The sequence below is a fragment of the Vulpes vulpes genome, chromosome 6 (assembly GCF_048418805.1).
Source record: "Vulpes vulpes isolate BD-2025 chromosome 6, VulVul3, whole genome shotgun sequence".
In the NCBI taxonomy this organism is placed as follows: Eukaryota; Metazoa; Chordata; class Mammalia; order Carnivora; family Canidae; genus Vulpes; species Vulpes vulpes.
The window spans coordinates 123,143,735-123,170,390 of NC_132785.1; the positions used below are offsets into that span (position 1 = coordinate 123,143,735).

A 26,656-nucleotide genomic window follows, 5' to 3' on the forward strand; every position below is an offset into this window, starting at 1 on the left:
TGAGTGGAATCCAAACAAGCAGTTGGCCAAACCAGATAGGAGACAAGGTGTGTTCCAGATAGAGGAAGCAAGCTGGAGCCAGGCACAGGTGGGGAGGGAGAAGGATGAAGGAGGGTGAGGCACAAGGCAGTCCCAGGAGGGTTGGAGGCTTGAGGAAAAGACTAATATTTGGCAAGAATCTGCGGTGTGCACTGCTCTAGCGATGCTCCTCAGGCACCAAACAGGCAGGCAGTCGGGTTTCTCCAGGGTTGGGGTTTTGCCAGGTGACGGCTATCGTTTAAGGTCTGAACTATGGAGAATGGTTGGATTAGGGAAGAAATGAACATAGGAGGTGAGGGAGAGATTGACATCGATGTGGTTACAGAGCAGGGGTAGTGGGAGCATCTAGGTGATGGAGCGGAAGCACCAGAGGTTGTGGCCGCCCAGGAAGGGGGTCTGCATGGAACATTCCATCTCCCGTGTGGCCGTGGCGTCGGGTGGCTGGAACAGAGGGAAGGAGAAGGTCATTGGAGACAAAGCAGTCAAGGAATGGAGAAGCAGGGGATGGACAGCCCCACGGGGGTCCCTGCAGGCAGGCAGGTGCTGGGGGGGCCTGGGGAGGAGACAGCCTGTGGACCAGGTGCCAAGGCCAGTGTCCACACATGGGTGGGAATGCAGGGCAGGACAGCCTCCACTGCTGCCCCAGAAGGGCCAGACCTCACGGGGCAGCAGCAAAGACCCAGATGCATTCAAAAAAGGGAAAGAAAGCCCGTGCTCCTGGAGCCCGGTGATGCGCTCTCAGAGGCCAGCAGATGCTGGGCCACCAGGCCCTCGTGGGCTTTGGGGGTCACCCCACAGTCCGTGCTCCAGCCCCCGGAGGTTTCCTGGAGAGCAGAGATTGAAGTCAGCAAGCAAGGATCCAGCTGGTACATGTGTTTAATGTAGATCACATGGTGTTTAAATATATATTTTTGAGTTGACTGCCAATATATAAATTCTACATAAGAATCCAGATTCCGAGGGCATGTGGGTGGCTCAGTGGTTGCAGCCCAGGGCGTGATTCCAGGGTCCCGGGATCGAGTCCCACATCGGGCTCCACACATGGAGCCTGCTTCTCCCTCTGCCTGTGCCTCTGCCTTTCTGTGTGTCTCTCATGAATGAATAAATAAAAATCTTTAAAAAGTTCAGGCTTCCCTTGAACAGTTGGCAGATCTAGCAACACGGAACCTGCATTCTTTCCTTGAGCTGATATGTGCCAGGCCTCTAGTTCATGCCAGATGCTGCCGAGAGAGAGAGGACAGTGAGCAGGGTCCTCCTGGCGTGGACCTCCGGGGGCCCCCCCGGGACACCAGTGCTCGGGGCACCCCTCCCTCTGCCGCGGCCCCTCCCCCGGAGCAGAGGCGGGAGTCGCCAGGGTGCTTGCCAGCACCAGCACGGTGTGTGAGCCCCCGGCAGCAGTCACGGGAGCAGAGGTCCTGTCTAAAGTGGCCAGAACGGGCAGAAGTTAGAGAGCTGGAAAGGAAAGATAACGCCCCGGTCTCTCCTCTGCTCTGAGCAAAGTGACCCGAGTGTGTCCTCCTTGCTGGTTTCTCGGCACCTGCATTAAAGTCGTGGCTTCTCAGAATGTTCTCTAGGGCTTGTCGAAGCAACCGCACGGCCCAGAAGAGTGTGCTGGCTTGTGACATCAGGACGTTGCTTGCAGGCCCATGTTCAGCAATAGACTCCCGGCAGGGTCCCTGATGAGCCAGACACCTGACTTCTGGAATGTGTGTATCATTCCCTGAAGCCCAGGCCACAGCCCCGCAGGTCGAGACACCGGCAGCCCCACAGTGAGGACTCTGCGGCCTTTTGTTGTTGGAAAGGCCAAGTGTTTATCTGTAGAGGGAGGAATCCCTGCCTTGGTTAAAAGGATCGGTGCTAAAAAAATAAAAAATAAATTAAAAAGAAAGAAAGGATCGGTGCTGTGGGAGAAATTAGTATTTTTGGATTTGCACAGGTCCGGTCGCTGTGCTCCCCTGGAGGGTTTCCAACGTGGGTCCAGCCCCAAGCCTCCCCTTGTAGGGCTAACAACTGGCAAGGAGGGACGAGTGAGCATGTGGGCTCCTAGCGTCCCTGGCTCCAGCAGCCAGGTGGGCCCCCGCTGGGGGTGCGAGAAGGGCCCAGGACAGACGCAGAGCTTTGTCCACCGCCAGCGGCAGGCCTGTCCTGCAGGTCCACAGCCAACCCCGCACCCGTCCATCACCCCGTCCATCATGGGCACCGGACAGCACTAAGCACTCCCGAAGCCCAGCCTGGGGAGACTCCCGGGTGTTGCAAAGGACTCAAGCAGGCTCTTGTCCTCCGGAGATGAGTCACGAGCTTGAGGAGGAGCAAGCAGGAAGTTTTCCCCTGCATGCCAGAAAAGGCTTTAAATTAAATTAAAAATGAGTGCATGTCAAACTGGTGCAATCTGGATAAAGTCTGGACATTTTCCTGCCTCTGACATTGTACCGTGCTGACACATGGCATCACCGTGGGGGAAACTGAGCAAAGAGTACAAGGGACCTCTCTGTGAATCTAGTAGAAAGTTTAAAAATATGTGTATCACCACGTTGAACCGTTCCATTTCACAGATAAGGAAGCTGAGGCCCAGACGTAGGCAGAGGCTTTCCCAAGGTTACCCGGTGAGCTGGACTCCTGGGGAAGGCTCTGACCAGCCCCAGGGATGCCCGCCAGACTGTGAGGTCAGAAACGGGCCCGAGTTCTGGGGATCTCTGCTTTCCTGGTGGCAGACCGCCTGTGCCTGGTGCTGGATTTAGGACCATGAGCAGGAAGACAGGCCCACTTTTCAGGAGCTTCGGGAGACAACAAGGTATTAGAAGGGTCAGTTGGGGCTCAGCAAGTATGAGGGGAAGATACTTCAGAGTTTTCCTTGACAGAGAGCTTAGTGGCTCTCTGCTGAAATAGCTGCCAGCTCTTGGGCTATCATAATAGGAGCATAGCGTCTAATATGTGGGAGGTGATAGTCCATTTAGCTTAGCATTGGACAGAGTACATGAAGAGTGTTGTGTCCAGCTCCTGGAGAATTCAGAAGAAAGGGATCAGACTGGCAAAGGGACCCAATATCATAACACAGCAAGAGCCTGAGAGGGCTTTTTTTAAAGAAGCAAAGACCTGTGGAGAAAGGGGAACAAATGTATGTAGTGTGACCCCAGCAGGACCAAAGAGAAACAAATCCTGAGAAACACATTCTGGCGTATTTTGAGGAAAGAGCTTTCTGATAGGCAGAGCTGTCCCATGATAGAACCTGGCTAGGGGTGGGTTCCCTGTTCCCAAGGCACACCCACCCTCCAGGAGCTCACTGCGAGCAGGGATAGGAAAAAAAAAAAAAAAAGTCGTTTCTCAGGATGAGATCTATAATCCCGGGGTGATAGAGTCGGTCTGGAAGGAATTCCAGAAACAAGCGGAGGGGGGGTGGGGGTGACAGGAGGTGAAGGGTCTTGAAGTTAAGTAGGACCAGCCTTTGCCTCGCCCAAGATGTCAGCCCGTGAGACCAAGGGCTGGAAGAATTATGACAAGGCTCAGAAGTCACAAGAGTCCACGGAGACTCTAAAGGGGGGGCATCATGGTCAGACCACACTTCAGAGCAATCACGCCACTAGAACACGTGGGTGTGGATGATGGCCTGTATAAGCTATGTATTGCTGCATAACAAACCACTCCCCCAAAACTACAGGTGTAGGACCACCCGAGCTCACAGTTCCGTAGTCGACCACGTGGGCTGGGTTCTGCTCATGGTTCTTCTGCTGGTCTTGGCTGCATTCACAGAAGCATCTGTGATCAGCAGCCACCCAGCCAGCTCTGCTCCTGGGGGTTGAGTGGGAGGGAGCAGCAGGCACAGAGTGAGCCCCAGATAATTTAAGAATCACTGTAGATTAGGTGTAGGCCGGGGAGCACCCCAATTCTGATTTCCCCGATCTAAGACAGAATCAGAGCAACTGAATCCTCCACAGCTTTGACTGCACTTATTGCATGTTTGATACAGGAGAGGAATGGTGTGAGGCTCGGATGCAGAGCATAGTGAGGCCCCGTCCTCTCGGAGAGCTCACAGGGCGTGGAAGAGATCACCTCATGCCGGCTGCCCAGTTTACAGATGGAAAACCTGAGGCCCTAAATGCTTGGCCCCGTCACGAAATGACACCACTGATGTGAAGTCTGGATGAGGCACCAGCTCTCCTACCCTGTCCAGCCCTCTCCCCCTGTACAGTGGCTCCCCAGAAAATGCTTCCTAAGATCACCTTGTCTTTCGTCTTTTTTTAAAAAGATTTATTTATTTATTTATTTATTTATTTATTTAAGAGAGAAAGAGAGAGAGAGAGAGTCTCAAGCAGAGTCCCTGCTAAGCACAGAGCCCGACTCAGGGCTCGATCTCATGACTCTAAGATCACAACCTGAGCTGAAACCAAGAGTCTGACACTTAAGTGATTGAGCCCGGCCGGGGGCCTCAAACACCAGGTCTTTCAAACAGAACAGCCCAGTGCTGACCAGGTGAGGGCAGGGGTGGGCCATTCTCATCCTTGGTCTCCTGTAAGAGATGTTTCTGCTGTCCAGTGACAGTTCCAGTCCTCCCGTCCTTCTTGGAAGCAGGGATTGAACTACCTCATGCTGTGGAGGCCAAGAGCGGTTTTCTCAACTCCTTTGGCCAATGCAAGAGGATCTGGATTCACTTCTAGGCAGAAGCGATCCTCTCTTCCTCTGCTGGAGCAAACCCCAAAGGCTTGTATCGAGACGGTGGTGTCACTAAGATGTGGAGACCCAAGAGCCTGGGCCCCTCAGTTAGTAGAAGAGCAGACCTCTGACCCCAGCTGCATTAAGTCTGCAGTATGAGCAGGAAATCAACCTTGGAGGTTTCAGAGCTGCAGAGCATTGGGGGATGTTTGTTACACAGCAGAACCCCTTCCATCCTGACTGATCCACCAGGCTTCGCTGGGGAGGGATAGCTCCCTACTCCCTACACCCCTTGCCCACCCCTTGCTTCTCTCTCTGACAGGTCTCAAAACAAGAACTGAGCCTATAGTGCTCACTGCCTTTCTCCCATTCTCCCTCTTTGGGAAGTGTCTGTCTGCAGAGTCGTGAGGTGAACTTAGCGCTAGAGGCTCTGCCTCAGTGGGGGAAGTTGCCGGCACTGCCAGGGCCTCCTGGGTAAGTGGGCCTGCCTCTGCGGTTCAGAGTTAAGAGGCTGTTTGATGCCACACATCTAAGTGACATCACCCAGCCAAGCCCTCCTTGGTCATGAAGGTGACATCGTGGCCCCCAGCTGCTGACCCCTGTCTGCCTCACTTAGTTCCAAACTCAGGCAGGCAAATCGTGTCCTCGAACCCCAGCTCCTATTATCTTGCCCATCTCTGAGTCCAAGGGACTCAAAATCCAAACGTCCGTCACTCGTGGGCAAAAACACGAAAGCCCAGTGGTGAAACGCAAACCTGATTCCCGAGAGACCTTTCACAAAACCCACAGTAATACCTTAGCCAGTTTTGATTCCGGGTTTCTTGGCACTGGGGACACTTTGGGCCACACGGCTCTGTGGCGTGCGGGGCTGTCTGCGGCATCCATCGTAGGTCGTCCAGCAGCATCTCAGACCCCTCCCTGCTGCCACTAGATTCCAGAAGCCTCCCCACCCCCCCAGCACGACAACCCAAATGTCCTCCATCCTCCGGGAGCAAGATGACCCTCCACCCCCAAGTGAGAACCACATTTCAGCTCATGTGACCTAGTTATCCAGCCACGGCCTCTGGGAGAGGCTGGTGGTCTGGGGGGACTTCTTGGAGGTGGTGGGACGCCAGCCCTCGAAGGACTGAAGGGCCGCGGAGAAGCCACGGTGCCAGGACGGCAGGACAGAAGGGGACGTGGAGGCGGGCACCCCCGGGGATGGCAGCAGAGCGGCAAGTCTGCACAAAGGCGGGTCGGCAGGACCCGGGACCCGGTGGCCAAACAGGGAAGCGCGCAGAACCACCGCGCAGCTAACGTTTGCTGCTGTCACTACCGCCCGTCCTCGCGCCCAGCCCAAATAGTGACAGTGTTTGCAGCAACTCGTCACTATTGATTTTGGCGTCATTCCCTGGCCTTTAACAAGAAATTGCTCCCGTCAGCGGCTGTGCCTTCTCCCAGTTAGATTCCCTCCATCATCCTGTTGCCAACCTTGGGGCGGGCGGAGGGGTGAGGCGCAGGAAGGGGGGGCGAAGGGAGGGAAGGACGAGACTCAGTCACAACGGCCAGATGTGCCCTTGTAAGTCAAGGCAGGGCCCAACGGGTGGCCAGCGGTGAGGTGTTAGGAGCTGGGGAGCAGGCTCAGGTCTTTACTCACAATGCTGAGGTTTGGGGCTCCGGCCGGAGGCGCCTGCCATCCGCTCAGGTCACGACCCGGGGTCCTGGGGTAGAGCCCCACATGGGGCTCAGCGGGGAGTCTGCTCCTCCCTCCCACGTGTGATCTCTCAAATAAATAAAGAAAATCTTTTTAAAAAATGCTGATGTTTTTGGTGCCTGGGTCTGCTGCAGATGCTCTCTCTCCCTCTCCCTCTGTGCCCCCCACCATGCTCTCTCTCTCTCTCTCTTGCAAATGAATCTCCTTTTTTTTAATAAATCAATAAATAATAAATAAAATGCTACTGTTTTGGATGCTTGAGTGGCTCTGTCAGTGGAGGATGCAGCTCTTGGTCTCACGGTTACTGCCCATATTGGGCAGCAGCTTATTGTTAAAAAATTAAGGTATTACCTATTTTTAAAAAAATAAAAATAAAAATAGGGGCGCCTTAGGTGGCCAAGTGGGTTGAGCGACTGCCTTGGGCTCAGGTCATGACCCCAGCGTCACCCCCACCCCCACCCTCGCTCAGCGGGGAGTCCGCTCCTCTCTCTCCCTCTGTCCCTCCCCTGCTCATTCTCTGTCAAATAAATGGATAAAATTTCTAAAACAAAAGCAAAAAATGAAATGCGATGTTCTGTGCATCGTGGAGGTTTGTGTATTCATATGGGGTTAAATCAATGCTAATCTTGATTGCAGATGCACTGGGCGGTGCGCCCCGAGGGGCCCCCCCGCCCCGCCCTCCCTCACCCTCCTGCGGGGGGGGGGGGGGGGGGGTTGTGGGGGGGGGCGCCCGCACCTGCTGCAGAGCAGCGACTGCAGCACAGAGGCCTACTGGGCTCGGGCTCAGGCTCACCTTCAGCGCCCCCTGCAAGAAAAGCCCCCCCCAGCCTTCCTCTGAATATAAAGCGCACCTCGATGACCTGATGCCCCAAACTGCCCCCTAGCCTGCAGCGACACCCCCCAGGGGACTCTGTGGGGCGAGGTCAGTCGTGAAGCTCAACGGACGTCTCTGCAATTCGAGCAGAGCCGCCGACCTCGAGGGCACGGCCGGGGCACAGCCGGGTTCCCCTCGGACGCCGCACAGGTTCCCGGGGCCCGGTAGGTTCCCAACCACCCGGTTCCAGAGCTTCTTGGGATGTAGAAATGGGAAAAGGCAACGATTTCTCTGGAACACGGTTGTTTAAAGAGCTCTTCAAAATAAAATGTTTGAATGATTGGTTTTGGTTTTTTTTGGGGGGGGGGGGTTGTTAGTAGGTACCACTTGTGCAAGAGCAAAACGGTCAACAGACTCGCACATCTAAACGGGTGTATCACGGACTCGATGTTTCCCCTGGGCAGGATCTATCGGGCAGGTGAACCACGGGGAATCCGGGATGCAGCAAAGGAAAGTGACTTAGTCTTTGGGATGGAGAGTGGCTAAAACTCCAAAATAGGGCATAAAAGGCTAAGAAAAGCCTTTAGAACCAAAAAGCATTTTTTTAAAGATTTTATTTATTTATTTATAGAGACACAGAGAGAGAGGCAGAGGGAGAAGCAGGCTCCCTGTGGGAGCCCGATGCAGGACTCGATCCCAGTACCCCGGGATCACACCCTGGGCCGAAGGCAGATGTTCAACCACTGAGCCACGCAGAGATCCTTAAAAGGGTTTTGAAGACAATAGTGTATTATGAAGGGGAAATTTTTTAAAATAAAACTTCAAGCTGAGATGGAGAAGAGAGGCGTTGATTTGGCGTTAGAGGAGTGTCCATCATAAATGCAAGGGGGGATCGTATGGAACTGTGCCATCGGTACTGACGTTAAAAGCAGAGTGGAGCAGGGAGAGGGGCTGCACTTAACTTTTGCTAAGCGTTAAACGCATTTTGGAGGTAGAGCCTATAAATAACTGGGCCCCGTCTGGGTGGACAAATGCTCACATTAGGGTTTTGGAAGCAGAATTAGTACCTTGCACCAAGCAGCCATGCTTTCCTTTATTCCTCAGTGGAATCTGAATCTAACAGATTGGTTTGCCCTCTGCAGATAGTCTAGAAATTGTTACGGTAAGGACATGGCAGGGTTGGCTTTTCTCAGCCGCCCCTGAACCCAAACGACTGTGCCACCAGCACCTTCTTTGGCCTTCATTTCCAAATGCTACCCCAGATGGACCCTCCATGTCAAATTTCCCTGTAACCAGGGAATCCTGGACATCAGGTTGAAAGGGAGCCGGTTCCCCCCACAATCCCAAGGCTTCCCCAGATCTGTGTTTAATGCCAGGGAAGCAAGACTTCTGAATGGCTGGGGGAAAAGGGAGACCAAGTGGTGTCTTAGAAGCAGGAATTCCAAGTCTACAGCGCCCCTGTGTGGTTTCTGTCTCGGCTTTGCAAAATATCACTTGCTTTCTCATTTCCATTTTATAAGGGACAAATGGCTGGAATGATTAGCTGGGTCTAACTGATGTCCTCCCACTGGGTTCTGAGCTCCCCAAGAGCAAGGGGGCACCTTTCAACTCTAGGACATGGCACATAGTAGGCATTCAGCAAACAGTAACTCTAATGCTCACACGATACTTCAAGCATAGGAGACCCTATTCTAAGCACTTTGCATGTATTAAGTCACAGGATCCTCATGCCAATCGTATCATCTGTTTCATAGAAGAAACTGAAGCACAGAGAGTTTAAGCAACTTCCCCAAGGCCACACGGCTAACAAGTACTGAAGCCTGGGTTCGGCCCTAGACAGTCTCTAAAATCTGTATGTTTAGCCATTATACCAGTGGTACCCAAAGTTGCCTGTGCACAAATCACTTGGGGGACCTCTGAAAATAAGTCCCAGGTATTGTGATTTAATTGATCTCGGGTGTGGCCTGAATTTTGGAACTGTTAAAAGATCGCCCCGCGCCTCCAATATGCAGACAAGTTGTGAGGACTACTGCATTATACTCTCCTGCCTCACGACTCAGCAGATTTGTTTGCTGAATCTAATTTGCTCCATGTGGAACTGCTTTCAGGAATATAAACAAGTCCAGGAGGAAAAAAAAAAAAATCCAACTCCAATAGTGGCAAATGATCTACAAGTGCAACTACTTATAATTCCAGTAGGGTACTGCTAAGTGTGGGGCTGCAGTCAGACATCCCCGGACTCAAATTTTCAATTACAAGCTACATGTTAGCAGTCAGGCCAGGTGCTCGTCAACCCCAATTTCCTTCCTTCCTAGACCAACGGGACCCAGCTGCCAGGTTCCCTTCATGCTGGGTGCCGTGACGTGCCAGGATTCTGACCAACAGTACGTGGGCATGGGATACCTGGGTGGCGCAGCGGTTTAGCGCCTGCCTTTGGCCCAGGGTGTGATCCTGGAGACCTGGGATCGAGTCCCACGTCGGGCTCCCTGCATGGAGCCTGCTTCTCCCTCTGCCTATGTCTCTGCCTCTCTCTCTCTCTCTCTGTGTGACTATCATAAATAAATAAAAATTAAAAAAAAAAAAAAACAGTACGTGGGCAGACGTCTCTAGCTCGGAGCTGCCTTCTCCCTCTCGCCAGCCCCCCCATCCTATTCCGGGGGAGGCAGAGCCACAAGGTAGGGGGAGCCTGGGCTCCCCCATCACCACCTGAGGAGAACTACCAGATACTTAGGAGCAGCGGCTGGACTTCACGTGAATGAAACACGGCTGGGATTGGGGGGTTCCTCTGTCGTTAGTGACTAGGGTTCCTTGGCTGGTAGACTGTGTGGCTTTGGGCAGGTCACTTGCAGGATGAATAGCACAGACACAAGATGATGCCCGAGTGCTGGGAGGCTCTGATCTGCTGCTCCCGAGGCTCCAGCGGCAGATGGGAGGGTAGGAACCTGAGGGTGGCATTTATTCCTCTGGCCCCTCTGGTTACTTCCCCGCATGCAAGGTCATCGTTGCCACCAGACCGCCCCTCCTTCAGCTGCAGGTTCTGGAGTCTCTCGCACTTTGTCCCTTCCAAGCCTGCCAGGAGGCTTTAGTGTTGCTCCACTTGCTTCTCGGGAGGAGAGAAATCACCTTGGACTCCTGGCTGAGACCCAGGACAGACCCAGAGCTGAGAGTCAAAGAGGCTCCCAGGGGCCATGTCCACCTATGCTAGGCCAACCAGTCCCTTACAGCCTCCTTATAGTTGTCCGTGTGGCCGCCTGCAAGGCCCTTGTTGACGCGGGGTGTGCAGGCCACACGGATGGATGCTGAGCACATCAGTTGCAGAGTCAATACTGAACACACGCAGAGTCGTCACCTACTTCGTCTATGCGTATTTGTACGAATTCTCATTGCTAAAGCCAAAGAACAGTAAAACTGCACTGAATAGAGGGCATCTTCGAGCACTAACCATGTGATCTTGGGCACATAACTTTGCCTCTCTGGACTTCATCCTCGACTGCAAAGTGACCGTGCAGGACTTAGGACCGCTAAGTTCATTCGTTCCTTCATTCACTCACTAGGCCCCGAAGTCTTGATTCTGAGCAAGGCCCTGTGCCAGGTGTGTGCGCCCTGCCCTCCCGGAGGGTGTCAGACAATAAACCCTGAGGCAAGTCAGTGTGGCCTGATGAGAGGAGGGCCACAAAGGTTTGTTATGTTTAAAGGAACATGTGCTACAATGGAGAATTAAGAGGTAGGGTGGCTGGCCCTGTCTGAAAAGGACGAGGAAGCAGGCAGAGGGAGCATTCTAGAAAGGAATGTTGGGAAGGCTCTCAGGCAAGGTTCTAGCTCCAGGAGGCACATTATTCCCCCCAGAGGAGGCACTGTGAGCCCAGTGGTTGCTCCAGGTGGATTTTGCACCCAGCGAACGTTTGGCCCTATCCGTGGACATTTTGGTTTTCACAGTTGGGGAGGGGTGCTACTTGCATCTACTGGGTAAGGCCAAGGGTGCACCTAGACATCCTGCAGTGCACAACATGTCCCCCCTCCCCGATGGAGGATTATCCAGCCCCAAATGTCAAGATTGCTAAGGTGGAGAGACCATGACTTAGCCCTGTCCATAGATTTTTATTTAACTGATGCTGAGTGGGGCCTGAGAAGAGAGAGAGAAAAGGAAAAAAAAAAAAGGAGAAAAAGAAAACGAAAAGAAAGAAAAAAACCTCCAAGTGGCTCTAACCCCTTCATACAGGAATGTGGGCAGAACCAGCAACTAGAGCAGCTGGTCCAAGCCAGGAGAGCGGAGCAGGGCTGGAGATGCAGGTGAGAGATGGAGAAACAAGTTTGTTGTTGCCTTTGGCTCGAGTGTTCTAGGAATCGTGAATCTTAATCTTCTAGCAAAATTCCTTTCTCAGTTTCCTAATTAGTGAGGAGTTTTCACTAATTCAGACAACTGTGCAGGCTCCCCTTAAATGAAGTCCTAGGAGGAGCGTGGGGTTTGGTGGTCACACCACGTGACCACAGCAAGGTTCCTGACCTTTCTGAACCGGCCTCCTCCTCTGGAAAACAGTGACTACACCAACTGCCCCTCAGAGGGGCTCTGAGGTTACAGAAGGAGCCCGGGCACAACACCCACAGAGGTCCCCATCCCTCCTTCAGGAGCCACGTGTGAAGCGGTGTTTCCCTGATAGCTCAGAGTGGTTTTACACAGTGACACCTGTCCTATCAAAACCTCTTTTAAAGCACTGCCTTTGTAAGTATTTAAAATTTCTCTTTTACAAGTAAAAACATTCCCCCATATAGAATGGATTAATCAAGTATTTACCTAGGTCCCTCAGATCAACACTACAAGGTACGTCTGCCCCGCGTCCACCCTGTAGGGCTGAGATAACAGAGTGATTAATACGTGGCGTGGGGTGGCGAACTTTAACACCACATGCCCTAGGTATCGCAGAAACGGGCAACAGGACACATGATTTGCCATCACAAGCACCGGGGTCATAGGAACAGTTTCTCAGTAACAGGATCTGACACAGACCTACGTGCCGCCCCGAGAAGGGTTTCACACAGGCTCTGGGAACAGTTCTTGGCGAAAGACAATAGTGTGTAAACCAAACTCCAAAGAGTAAATATTTTAATTTTCTTCCAAGGTACTCATTTCATAATATTTCCAATAGTCACACTGACAAGTTACATTTCCACAAAAATACTCGTACAGCAGCAGTATTCTTAAATTCTCACATCCAAAATTATCTTAAGCAGGGAAATTAGGAAACTTAGCAACGAGGATACAACACCGTGGAGAGGTTAAGTTCAGTCTCTAAAGTAACTCAGGATGGATTCGCAGAAGAGCCGAACTCGGGGCCCCTCCCAAATTCCACAGTGAAAGAGCGACCAGTCCCATGTGACCGGCGACTTCTACAATGTAAGACCAATCCAACTGGAAGCTGGAAGCTGCCATATGTCATACATACGGAATACATGTGAAACGGCAAAGTAAACATATTTCTTAAAGGAGGGGCCGCTATTTCCACCGCCCGCAGCACTAGAGGGGTCACGGGGCCCGCCGACAACACATCTGCCAATCTCGTGACACACAGTGGCGAGCACTCTGGCACCTGCTACAAAGTCACCCGCTTGGGACCACAGTGCCCACGGTTGGTACGGGAGGCAAAAATCCCTAACACCGTGTTTTTTGAAAACCACCGACATCTCAAAGTGTGAATTGTTGAAACTCAAATTTCCCACCCCCAAAGCAGCCCGTTCTGACGGTACGTTAGAAAACCTTTTCTGTGCCTGACATACAGTAACAGGATCTAAGGAAGGTGTACTCCCCACGGAAGGTGGGGACTTAGGGCAGCTCTGCTTTACGAGGTCTATTAAAGGGGGTGGTGTGCCATCAAGGTCCTGGAAATATGGAGATAAAAATAAATTGGCATTAAAGCACTCAACTAGGCTTCTCTGGAAAGACTGACTATACCTTCCAGTAAACAGAAGATTGCTTGATAAAAGATTCCCCCCCCCCCCACGTGAACTATACGCTATACGAATAACCTTCCTAGTTAAACCCAAGATTCACAAATTTCTAATTGATTTATTCTACTTGACACTAACTGGTACATCCAATGGATGCATCTGCAGGTACAAAAGAGTATCACTTTGTTTTTGATGGTCCCTTACTCTCAAGCTCAAAGAACTTTATGGACACCGGCCCTAATGTCTTAGGTAGGTCAAGACGACGTGAGGGGACACAGAGTAACTGCTCACCATGAACACCAGCCCTGTCACACGCCTCCCCATCTCTCTCTGAGGGATACGATCCGATGCAAGTATAAGACAATGGAAGCAAAGGCCACTGATTTCTCTGAAGTCACGATGCTTTTCACAGCTACAGAATTTAATGTTACGACAGTTGTTAACCCTGAAACCACGTAGTGGAGGGTGCTCATTTACAACTGCTGGAAGTCAGCACTGCCTGCTGCCTGTCCTCTCTGGCCCGGGTACACACAGTGCCCAGAACCCAATCCCAAACCCACCCGTGGGAGGCAGTACACCTCTGGACCAGCGGCCCCTGCACCAGAGCAGGCACAGTGGTCTAGGCGGTTCTGAAACTGAACAAAGGAACCGACCCTACAGAACACCCTTTTTTAAATGAGAGGACTAGAAATATTCCTCCTGGAAATATTTAATACCATTTAAAAGTGACACAGGAAACACTGGTTTTTAATATTTATGCTATTCTAGGCACACTGCGACTTGGCAAGATTTCCTAAAGTGAGTCTTGCATTATAAAAATATTGATGTTAAATACATGTGCTTGAAGTGGGAATCCAAAGTGGACCCAAACTTCACTAAAATGAAAGTTTATTGCTACGCCCAGAAGAAATGCTGTATTATGTCTATCCTAAAAGGCAAGTATTACAAGATGTTCTACTCATAATAGCGATCTGGGGACAGACAGGAAGGGACACTGGGGGTGCACGCCATTCAAGAGGAGGGACTGCCTTTATAAAGTGGTCTTCACAAGTCTCTGTAACACTGTGCTGTTCTAAACCTCGCTTCACCTGGACTCCTGGGGGAGATACCTGTACGGCCTCCATGCAGTGACAAGTGGACACAAGCAGTCTACTCCATGCAGAAGAGCACATCAAAAGTCAACCACACAGGTACTGTGGGCACTCAGACACGCAGTACTCTGGGAGATCCAAGAGCTCTTTGGGGCCGTGGCAATCGTGTGTGGTGTGACCTCAGTGCTCCCCTTCAGCGCCACCGCCTGAGGGGTCACCAGTCTGGGACACTCTACTGAGCACTACATCTCACACCATCATTCTCTCTCTCTCTCTCTCTCTCTCTCTCTCTCTCTCTCACACACACACACACACACACACACACACGCACCCTGAACATCCAAAAACCTCTGCTGGGCCTTATCATACAAAACCCCTTAGTTTACAGACAGACCCTAAGGCATAGAGAAATGTAACGTCTTGGCCAAGTTATCTACTGAGTGAGTGCCGACCTGGCAGCCCAAGGGTCCTCCCTGACCCTCTTCTTACTATGTCACTGTGACATAAAGTTGGAAAAGACATTTTTTAAAAAGAAAAAAACTGAGGATACTTAATAATGCAGAAGTGTTCAAACATAGTCTACATCAACACTTCAAAACAAGAGCATCTTGGTTAAACTGGCAACACACGGAGCCTTGATACTGAGCCTTTCTGAGGCAGGTTTCTGGTTCCCAAACCCAGATTCTGTGGCTAGCAGGTACAGGAGCACAGACAGCGAAAGAACCGTGGAGATTACATTGTGAAGATATATGTTAAAATAGGATTTATAAACCGAATCTGTCAAAAGACAGGTCTGTTTGCAACTCCAAGTGCAAAGATGAGGAGGGCTCTTTCCCCCTGTGCTATATCTAACTGAACTTAAATAACTAGTAAAACTATAGAAAATACATTTAAAAATCAAAGAGATTTTGTACTTTAAGTTTGATCAAGGGCTGTTCAGTTTGATTAACCAGAGATAACATACCTACTATGTTTTATGAAAACATGGAGAATCACGGGGTCAGTGAGCAAGGTGGTCAAAACATGCCCCCAAGCAGGCTGAGCCTTCGTGATAGTGAACAGGCGTGGCTACTGTTTACTCAGGATCACATTCTACATGGGTTCCATTTAATTGGAGAGTACTAGATGGTTCCATGACACCTGAACACACATGGTTGTCCGAGCAATCCCTTTTTAAAGTTTTTCAGCAGTAAAAAGGAAACAAAAATTAAATGCTGTTTAACGCAATTTTTATAAATTTTAAATGTCCAGATGTCTGCTTTACATTGCTTTCTTATTCAGAAAAATCTAGAGAATGGAATCGATTCTGGATCATTTTTTAAACTCCAAACTGAAATGTAGTTTTGAAATCCAAACTGATGTTGATGGCATTCTCCCCACTTCAGAAAATGAGAATTCACATCATTCAACTTTAAACAGTGGATGAACACAAAGCCTTGTACTTCTTTCTGCTAGATTAACCTAAAGCAAAAAGTGAGTTCTTAACAATTTCCCTCTCGCTCCTAGGTAATGATTTACTTGATATTAGCCAAAATCAGTTCGGAGAAAGTATTCCCAAGTGTCTTGGGAGGGGTCCTAGTATTGCATCTATGAATATGCTCTAAGAGAAGCAAAATATTCATGGAAGCATAAAACAATTTTACCTTTAAATAAAAATACTTTATTCATTCCTGACAGGTTATCAAAACGTACATTGTTAACCAAGTAAAAACGGTACTTTGAAATAGCTGACTAGGGCATATTTGGAGGATTTTTGGTTAATTTCAGAAAAGTAAAAATCATTTCCAATCTCCCTTTCCACACATTCCTAACAAGCTTGCACTCTATATGCTCAAAAGTGAACGCATAAACAATCATATGGGCCCCAGTTCATTATAGAACGCATATTTTCATTTACACTTAAAATAAACGGAAGTTACATTTGAGTTAGCTTCCTTTGCCAAAAACATTCAGTCTTACTCTATATTGTGAAGATTTGTAAATTACATAACGAATATATCACGACTTGTATTAATCTAAACGCGCGCGCGCGCGCACACACACACACACACACGATAAAGTGCAACACAACAGAACATGTCTGCGACATTCACGTCCTCAAATGCCCACAGAAAGATTTTCTGAGGGAATGGAAATAATGTTCTCAAGTGCACGGACACTAAATCCAGCAGACTAGGTTATTTATTCCTCAGTGATATTTATATTAAAATCCTATTTGCTGTGCTTTCCCTGTGGCTTCTGTCTCTCATTCTCAATGAGAGTTTTGAAGCTGTGATTCTTTTTTAAACCTTGAGAAATAAATCAACTCCTCAGGGCAACATAAATAGCGCTTTCCAAGTACGCAAATGTTTCTGAGCACTCTGTACTGTAACAGGCTTCCAATGATCTCTTATCTATACCAAGGAGAAGTACAGCCATTTTAATAAAAGCAAGGATTCCACTCACTTGGCAGCAAACACTGAAGGACTTTTGACACTAGCCACCAAACATTTCTCTAGGCAAGTACCAAACTAGCCCTAAAATGTCACAAGTTTTTGGTTGCATGTTGCTTTGATATTAAATTATTTAGCTAAGAAATGCTTTTGTTCCTGAGATGAGCACAATAAAGTTAAATGAATAACCTCTAAAGCTGCCAATGGGACACCACTCCTTATTTCCACCCTCATAATATCTTCATAAAGAATTGTGTCGGAAATATCAGTCTTCCCCATGGCGCCATTTCTGTGACTCGTCTTGCCGAACATCTGGTCTAATCTGGTTTCTCATGCCACCTAATACATTTGATGTTGCTTCTGTGGCCACAATCAGAGGTTTCACCACTGCGGGAGGAATCTGGCGCAGGACCTCGCCCACAGCACCAGTGACCCCTCTGCTCTCATGTTCTCGTGCTGCAGTTTCATAAATTGTCTGAGCTGTGTCTGTAAGTCCCTAAAGGGGGGAGAGGAAAGAAGGTCAGAAAAATCTCTAAAATTATCCTATTGTATACAACTTTAGCAGAGTTCATCAACATTATGCTTGTAACAAGACAAAAAAAAAAACAAAACAAAACATAACAAAAAAAACAAAACCCACTGTGCTTTTGAGATAACCCCGGATAATTATGACAAAATTATAAGGGAAAATAAGAGGGAATTATTATGACTCAGCATTTTGTTGTGACATGTGCATGTAGAAAATGTAGCTAAGCTACCAGTTCATGTAGGGAAGTGCAAAGAAATATTTAATGATCCAAGAGTAGCTTTCCTGGCACTATTAATCACTCTAGTTAAACTTAGCAAACAAAGCTTCTAGAATAAATATAATCACAAAAGGAACACGATGATAGTTCCTTTGATTCAACTGTAACAGAAAAATCGAATCCGAAGAAGCTCCAGAAAATTGTTTTTAAATTACTGGCTATGTACTAGAAAAAATTATTGTGGAATATTCAATTAAGATAAAAGACTAAATAGAACATCTTAATAAATTAAATAGAAAAAATTCTAAGAACATAAAGCAAGGACATGTTTAAAAATTAAAAAGTTTCTGTAGCATTTTTCATTTTCTTATAACTGTGTAACATTAAAATAATCATGACTGCTAAAATGCTTTAAAGCTGAATATATAAGTGTGTCAATCAAGCCAAAGTGGTAAAACTTCACGTGACTTTTGAATCTCCCATTGGTCTAACTCAATTCCTCAGGGTACACGAGGGACTTTGTGACCGTTTCAGTGAGTGGCACAAGGAACTCTGGGCTCTCCAGGGAAACCGAGGAACCCTCTCTGAACCCAGAGCCCAGCCATCGTTCCGACAAGCTAACAAGAGTATCATTTCTTCCTGACACGGCAGCAAAAATATGTAATACCAAGAAAAAGTACAGAACTAAAAACAAACAAACAAACAAAAAAAGAAACTGTTATTTTTAAAACTATCTACAATAAGAGAAACCAAAACAATAAAGAAAATGCTCATGGTTGGATCCACTCATCCCCATCATCATTCTCCCTCCTCTCTTAGCTCCCCTCCCTAGTCCACAAATAATAAACAGGTACTAGTTGATTATAATATAGTGAGAGTGAGTACCATACTGAGTCTGGAGACAACACAAGTGAATTAATATCTCAGCTCCATCACTTAAGTGTGTTACCTTAGCAGAGTCCTTTCTTTCATTCTTTTGTTAGTCAAGTCCTTTTGATGGGGAATTAAAATTCTGTGGTAAGTGTCAGACTTCAATGACACAATGTAGCCAGAAACACTTGCACAGCACAGCAGGCATGTAGTGCTCGGGAAGCATGCCTGGACCACTGCCACCCTCACCACAGCTACCTGTCTGCCACCAAGGGGAATGATGTAAAGCAGGGATCAGCCAACTTTCTCTGGAAAGGATGGCAAATATTTGTGGGCATACAGTTTCTATCGTATATGCTTTTTCTTTCTTTTTTTACAATCCTTTAAAATTGTTAAGATAATTCTGAGCTAATAGGGCCACACAAAAACAAGTATGGGCCAGATGTGATCTATAATCTATTGGTGTGCCGAGCGCCCAGGTTTAAAGGACGAGAGTATCTGTGAAACATCTGGAATGTTTTCTCTCAATCTTTTGAATTACTAACATCTAGAAGGGAAAAGACAAATTATCGCCATGTAGGAAGCCTCTATTTTAAAAAGTTTTTAACACAGAAGTCAGATTCCATCTAATCAAGCATACCCTACTATCTCAATCCCGCTCACTGTTCTCACCTTCCGTTCTCACCCCATTCTTCACATTGACAGTTTTAGAGAAAGAACCACATGGCAGATCCGATTTCCCAGGGTCCAATTGTGGCCCAAGAGTGATTCACCCGACTACACTGGGGAGCCATTCCTGCTGAGCCGGTGTCCTCATGGGCAAGTAAGGAACACCACCTACCTTTAACAGTTGCTGTTACTTTGCTGGCACAAAGTAAGTGCATAAATATTTTTTTCAAATGAATGTAGATTAAATCAGGCAGGCATTGTGCTAACTTTAAAGTGCTAAAAGCCAGGAAGCAGGCCAGCTGGCTCTGGCCCGCCCACTCAGGTAAGCACTCACCTCTTTCACAACACTGTAGGCCTTGGCCACACCTTCTCGCAGGTCCACTGGCTGGTGGGCTAAGCGGTGATGAGGAAACCTTTTGATCTTCTTGGGCTCAATAGAAAGGGTCCCAGGAGATACCATGTCATAAGCAGTCTCTGCTGCTGCCTGGATCATTTTATCATAAAGTAAGAAACGAATCAGAAGGAAGTCTGCAGAGTTATGCTTCAATAATGCACTTCTCATCAGGAGTGAGAAAGAACAGAGGGACTTGCAGGCCCTAACGCAGGCACTTCTGCAGTATCAGGAGTTGTTCACAATAAAAACTTAGCACTTTTAGAACAAGAATATAGAAGTGCGTGCTGAGAACTAGTACATGGATTGAGGGGCCTTTCTCAGTCGCTCCTCTGTCCTTCTGAGAACACTCTCCATGTCACCAGGTGAATCAGAATGCCCTGTCTGTGAACAACTGGATAAGGTCAACCAGAGCCTCATACTTAACATAAAAACCTTAATTCGTCTACTGTTTGATCTGTAATGCTTTCTTCACATTTGGCTATGATCTATTCATATAAATGAGGCAAGATAAATCCTCGACTAACTTAATGATTACAATTTAAGTGAAATACACAAATCTGACATCATATTCCACTGCTGTATTCTACGAATTACTTAACACTGAACAGCTGAGCAATAAAACAAAAACAAAACAAAAACATTAAATCATAAATAAAACCTCTATTCTCAACATTTGTATATTTAAAAATACTTTTTTAATCAAAATATCTTTTTATAAACAAAAAAAACCCAATCATTTTACAGTAGCTATTCCTCTCTGTACAGTAAGTAAGGCAGTCTGTGGAGAATACCTGTATAGTCTGAACCATTCTGTTTGTGAGCTCAAGAGCAGCCATCGCTGTTGAGGTGCCAAAGGAGGCAGCGCCTCTCTGGAACCCTCTGACAATACGACCGTCCTTCCGGTATTGCTCTATCGGTAACCAGACCAAGTCCTTTAGGCCTTGCACTAGAACAACAGTCAATACAGAGAGATCAGCAGGAGTGCTGGAGATCAGAACCCTGCCATCATTTTAACCCTGGGGTTTTTAACCTCAAATGGGATGCCAAGTGCTCTTACATGTGTGGTCATGCACACATGTCCTCACAGAGACTGTCCCAAAGGCACTCATAACCCCAAATGGGTTAAGAATCACAGATCAGGCAATAAATCATCTTTTGATTAAAAAAGAAAACTCACCTAATTGTACTAGTGAATGCATAGGCCCCACACCTCCCAAGATTCCTGGTAGCTGATTCTTCTTAATGTCAGTAAGCCATTCGGTGATTGCATATGAAAACAATTTGTCAACACCTAGCAAGCTAGAGCAAATGACTATTAGTATACAGAAAAAAGAAAGAAATTTGTAGTTTCAGGTAAGTTGGGGTTTTTTGTTTTTTGTTTTTAAGTTTCAGGGGTAGAATTTAGTGATTCATCACTGGCATGTAACACGCAGTGTTCCTTCTATCATGTGCCCTCCTTAATGCCCATCATCCAGTTACCCTATTCCCCACCCCCCCAGCCCCTGCCTCCCCTCCAGAGACCCTTAATTTGTTTCCTGGAGTTGAGTCTCTTATGGTTTTGTCTCCCTCTCTGTTATTTTATTTTTCCTTCTGTTCCTGTATGTTCATCTTCATCACATGAGTGAAATCATACAGTATTGGTCTCTCTGACTGACTTATTTCGCTTAGCATAATAATATGTTGGGGGGGGTTTTAACTTAAAAGAAAATTTACCAGTTACAAAGACAAAATATTATAGATGTTTGACCTAAATATATATATAAATGCACACACACACATATGTACACATATATATAATCCAGCTTAATGTTAGTAATTTCTACAAGGCTTCAGTAACATGTATAAATGTGTTCTTCCACTGTTCCTATTTCTTGAACATCTAAAGCTCTAGCATAGGGGGCACTTGGGTGGCTCAGTCGGTTGAGCAGCAGACTCTTGGTTTCAGCTCAGGTCATGATCCCAGAGTCCTAAGATCGAGCCCCATGTCAGGCTCCATACTCAATGCAAAGTCTGCTTGAGATTCTCTGTCTCCCTTCCTCCGCCCTTCCCCCCACTTGCATGTACGCACGTGTGCACACTCACTCTCTCAAAACAATAAAATCTTTAAAGCTCTAGCACAGGATTAACTCAATGTCTACAAATTGCTACATGGTTCTCACCTATTAACAGTCATTATATTGTGAACTTCCAGCCTTTTCACTAAATGAATGAATTTTTATGACTCCGGGAAATTATTAAAAAATAACTATAGCTATTTTTGAAAAATACTACTCTGTTATTAGTAGCTCCTAATCAGTAAGTCTCCTCTGAAAACGAGCTCTCTGCACACAATACTGTAAAATAATGATTTATGTTTGCTAAGAAAAATCAATGTTTGATCTGTTGTAAACTAATTGTAGTCACTATACCGTAAAGCCTTATAGGATTTAAACTGACCTACCCATGCCGGTAGAAAAGCCTCTTTAGCTTCAGTTCTGAGCAGTTTAACTGGGCCAGACCAATCAGAATCCCAGCTAGTGTACCCTTAAAAATTTTAAAAAGCCATATTAATGTGTAATTAAGAGCTAACATTTAAAATAGTTATTTGGGCAAGTCAAAGTAATATTCATTCACTAATGCAGCTAAAACAAAATATTTACAGCAAAAAAAAAAATACATAATAATATATATAACCCAATTTATACTAAATTTTACTCACAGGTTAAAGTAAATTATGTTTACTTTAAAAAGTTAAATTTTAAAATCTTGCATGTCATTTCAAACATATAAACCATGACAGAAAAGTTTAAAAATTAACTCCATTAGAGAAAACAAGGGAGATAATCTTATAGAGTATATTTATATAAAGTTTCCAAACCTGATCCATTGATACGTGTTTACCATGATAATCAAGTCGAATAGGAACTTCTGATGTGAATCTAAATTCTCTGAAGATAAAAAAAAGGAGGAGAGTTATTTATATTCAAAAGTACTACCAGTTGAGATTAGATATAATTTGTTCAAATGGATAATAAAAACAAAGCCACAAGATTGATAATGTGAAGATCTCAAAGCCTAAACAAAGGGCAATGTCTTTTAGCTCTACTTTTTTCTTAAAGTAATATTACTAAACTAATGTTAATCATCTTATACGTTGTATTTATTTTATTTAAATCTTCTCACAAAAAACATCTAGCTTACTAGATGTTTACCCTAGAAGAATTTATTCTGGCAGATATTCTCAATTTATATGGAGAAATAATAAAAGCAACCTTCAAGATTAAACCAAATAATATAATCATTACCAAGAAGTTTAAAAAAAAGGGGGGGGGGGATTTATTTCAGCTCCATCACGAAGCAGAAAGTGCTAGAAAAGCCAGCCACAAATCTCAGTTTTACCAGGTATATGTGATGTACCATGAGAAAGAACTTAAACTCTGAGCCTACCACACATCTTAGTAAATCTTTAATATGCCACCTATGTTGGTAAGTTTTAGTGAGCATTCTTGAAATTAATGTTTGACACTCAAACATCGGGAATTCTGTGAGAATGAAATCATAATTATATACCAATGGTATACAACAAACAAAAGGAGCTGGCTTCCCAAAACTGGACTGTTAAATTAGACTCAAAACACAATTTTTCTACAGAATTAATGTCTGCATTTATATCCTAAGCCATTCCACAGAAGTCTAATTTAGCCCACAGTAAAATGGAAATGCTGTATTTAGACATTAGTCACTAAAGAAGCCTGAGACCCCAGGTAATTCATCTTCCAAATACCCATCTCCATTTGGTTCTCTGGGCATTTTGGTTCTCTTCCTTTCTTATTCTTTGTTTTCTTCATGGTACATAATATGACAGATCAGATAATTATTTGTAAGCTCAATAACATAGGGATTTTTCTTGATTTTGTTCACTGTGCCAAAACCTGGCATACACAGAGTAAGAAGAGCTCAATGATTATTTGTGGAATGGTTGGACCATCACTTAGAAAATGCACTAGACTGGGGATTACGATCAATGTTTTGGTCCTGACTCGGCCACTAGCTGTGTGGTCTTGAGCAAGTCAACTTACTTCTCTGGAGATTAAAGTTCCTTGTCTGTGAAGTGAGTAATCTGGATTATACCACTGACTGCCACTCCTGCATCCTAGGCCTTCTAGGAGCTTTCGAGAGTAGAAACAAATCCATAAGCTATTTTAAATAGTCTAATGAAAAAAAAAAAAAAAACCCACAACATTTACCTAAGACTACACCAACTGACAAAAAAAGTGTCAAATTTCTTTGCTTTCAGGCCCCAACTGTTAACAATTCAATTTCCTTTGGACTGGTTATCCAGTGTTCACAAAAACCAAACTAAGAGTTCGGGTGTGATTAATATAAAATGAGAATTCAAATTCCTACTTCTGATACACAATTTTTTGGTAGCAAAAAAACTTTTAAAGATCAATGTGGGAAAGTAATAAAAGAGATTCTTCTTTCCTGGTAAAAGGTTTAGAACTGCCAGAGACCCTCTATCCCAGGATCTTTCCAATTCTCATAGTTCTTTTTTTCTCTTTTCTACAGTATACAAGATATATAAAACATGAAAGCACTTTAAATAGTCAAATTGAGCTTTGGGCCATACCTAATGTCTAACCTAAAGTCGGCTTGAAAAGACAGAATTTGGGGCCCATGGAGAGTACAGGAAATGAGGGGAAGTAACTAACTGCCCCTCACAATACTGGTGGCATGGGTCTTCTTCCTTACTCCTTCCGACAGAGCCAAGACTCCATGCCCCCCATGAAAGGCCAGGAAAGAATGAAGATGGGAAACGTGAATTGGTCTGGGAATGAGAGTAAATGTCAGCATGCAAGCAGCTAGCTGAGTTGTGGGGCAATAGTGAGAGCACACAGCACCAGCACAGCAGACCTGTCTCTGCTAAGAGTGCCCACTGAGCCAGAGACTGAAGGGTCAGGAAAGACAACAGTGATGGGGAAGAACAGATGGAAAACCAGACAGAAAATTCCCACAAGGGAGAAGGGGAGCCCAGGGAAGCCCAGGTGTGTAAAGGAAAAGAGGAAAGGACATCAGGAGCTACAAATAAGCTGTAACAGCAACTGGGAAGAGGGACAGGAGGGAAAATGAAGCAGCAAGAGGAAAAGAATATTTCTGCTCCAGAATCAAGAGAAAGGACTCCTGAACCAGGGTTACTATGTGCATCAAGGGGTGCATGATGCATGGAGCCCACACGTAGATACCAGTTACTGTTTGACAGCACAAAGAAAACCCGTTGTAACCTCATGATTAGTGGTACACAAACACATTAAATAACCAACTACAAAGCTCTAAAATACTCCATTTGTTATCAAAATCAAGTGACTTACCTAAAAAACACGGGCTGATCACTAAATGATGTTTCTTCAGCTGAGAAGTCCTTCTCTTCTTCCCCATTAACCACTTCTGCTGAATTGGCACTATCATCTTGGGAAGGCTGCTTTGGCCCAGGGAAAGACAGAACTAGATTTGGCTCCTTGGAGGCGCTTAAGTGCCTTGGCAAACTGCAGGTAACATCAGCTCCAGGAGACTTTTTAACTGAAAAAGTAATATGCACACTTGAAAAATGAGGAACCCTTCTACAGAGCAACTATTTAAAATTAATGTGGATTTAACTTGTTTTGCTACATTTCATTTAATAAACATAATTACTGCTACACAGAAAATTGACTTCTGCCTTTTAAATTATTACTCTGACATAAACTGCATTTGTAAAATATTAAAAAAAATAAATACAAAACACATTTATATAAATGAGAATAAAGACTAAGTACACTCTCAAAAAGGCCTCAATACAATCAAAATCAATCCAAGTACTTGTTACAGACTTTATCAAACTATACACATTTAATACCTTCTGGATCTGGAGCCATTAGAAGCTCTACTTCCGTGGAAAGACTTGTGAAGAAATCCTTCAGGAAGAACAAGGCATCCTAAAATGAAAAGATGCAATTATAAGCAAAAGGCAGAGGTGGAGAGGGGAGACATTTCTAAAACTACAAAGTATCTTAAGGTCCCATATTTTACTCATTATTCATCCAGCACTATAATTTGTTGAGTTCTTACTCTGTGTGAGGCACTGTTCCTAGTCCCATCACTCACTTGCTCTCTCACACACACACACACACACACACACACACACACACACACACACTTCCTTGTTAATTCTCACAACTCTGAGAAAATTATAGATGTGAAATTAAGACACAGAGAAATTAAAAATTACATAGCTATTTCTAAATCAAAGTACACTTCAGTTTTCTTAGAAATACAGTGTTCTTATTCTTTAACATCACTTCTCACTTGAACTGGTAGTTGGGATATTACCAACACAAGTAATAGCAGCTGGCAGACTAGATACTTTCATGTACCTTGCAAGATCTATCTTATTTCCACCTTTACCACTGTTATATTGCGTTAATACATTTTCTTCATTGGATGTGATATTCAAAATTAAAATCAGTAAAAATCACCCAGTGTGTGGTCTCTTTTGAAATTATATAAGGACAAAACTGCATGGACTTGTCTTAATGTTGTCCAAGCAAGCCACATTGTCCCAATACTAGCAGCTTCATTTTATCTACCTCATTCATACTAACAAATCCCTCTTGGAAAATACAGAAATTAAATACCTGAGCCTCTTCTTATATTTCCCTTTCATTTAAAAAAAATTCTCAATTAATATAAAACATTAATATTGTACCATAATGCAGTGTGGTGGGGAATTACAGGGTCATGTTATTTCACAGTATGCCATAAGTTTGGTAATTCCAAAGGATCTGATCAACTATCAATCACATTGGTCAGAAGCATAAATGATGAAAATGAGAAAGGTATTTTTCTAGCCACCATGGCATATGGGAGCCTGAGGGATGAAACTGAAAAACAAGCAAGTAGTTTCAACAGTACCAAAAATATTTTGGTTCTACAGTAAGGTAGTGAGTTCACAGAATTGCTCATTACATTATGCTTTACATTTATATATGTACATATTTTGCTATTCACATTACACACATATTACTATATAGATACATGTGTGTACATATACCTACACATTTGATATATATTTATATCAAATATTAGATGTTTATAAGGTTAGTACCTAAAATGTTACTCTTTGACCACTAGATGGTGATATTTTAATGCAATAAATGCTTTGACTGTAACTGCCTTCAAAAAAAATTTTTTTAAACCCACAAGAAAATTCCAAGTATAAATTGCTCTTGAAAAAAAGGAAGACTACAGAGACAGTGGCTTTGTGTGTGTGTGCGCGCACTTTCACTACAAATGCACAAAACAA

The 26,656-nt window shown here is 45.4% G+C and overlaps 1 protein-coding gene across 2 annotated transcripts in view; it reads right to left on the reverse strand.

Annotated features, from left to right (window-relative positions):
• Positions 1–12,277: 12,277 nt before the first annotated feature.
• The window catches only part of ATG2B (autophagy related 2B), a 71,808-nt gene continuing 57,429 nt past the window's right edge, over positions 12,278–26,656 (reverse strand). For both annotated transcript variants that reach the window (XM_072762247.1, XM_072762246.1), the window contains exons 35-42: positions 25,211–25,289; positions 24,687–24,894; positions 22,196–22,265; positions 21,779–21,861; positions 20,516–20,637; positions 20,130–20,284; positions 19,279–19,428; positions 12,278–17,155 (exon numbers count right to left, since the gene is read on the reverse strand). In XM_072762247.1, coding sequence (XP_072618348.1) covers positions 16,925–17,155; positions 19,279–19,428; positions 20,130–20,284; positions 20,516–20,637; positions 21,779–21,861; positions 22,196–22,265; positions 24,687–24,894; positions 25,211–25,289 — 1,098 coding nt within the window. In that variant the 3' untranslated portion in view covers positions 12,278–16,924. The remainder of the gene's footprint in view (positions 17,156–19,278; positions 19,429–20,129; positions 20,285–20,515; positions 20,638–21,778; positions 21,862–22,195; positions 22,266–24,686; positions 24,895–25,210; positions 25,290–26,656) is intronic.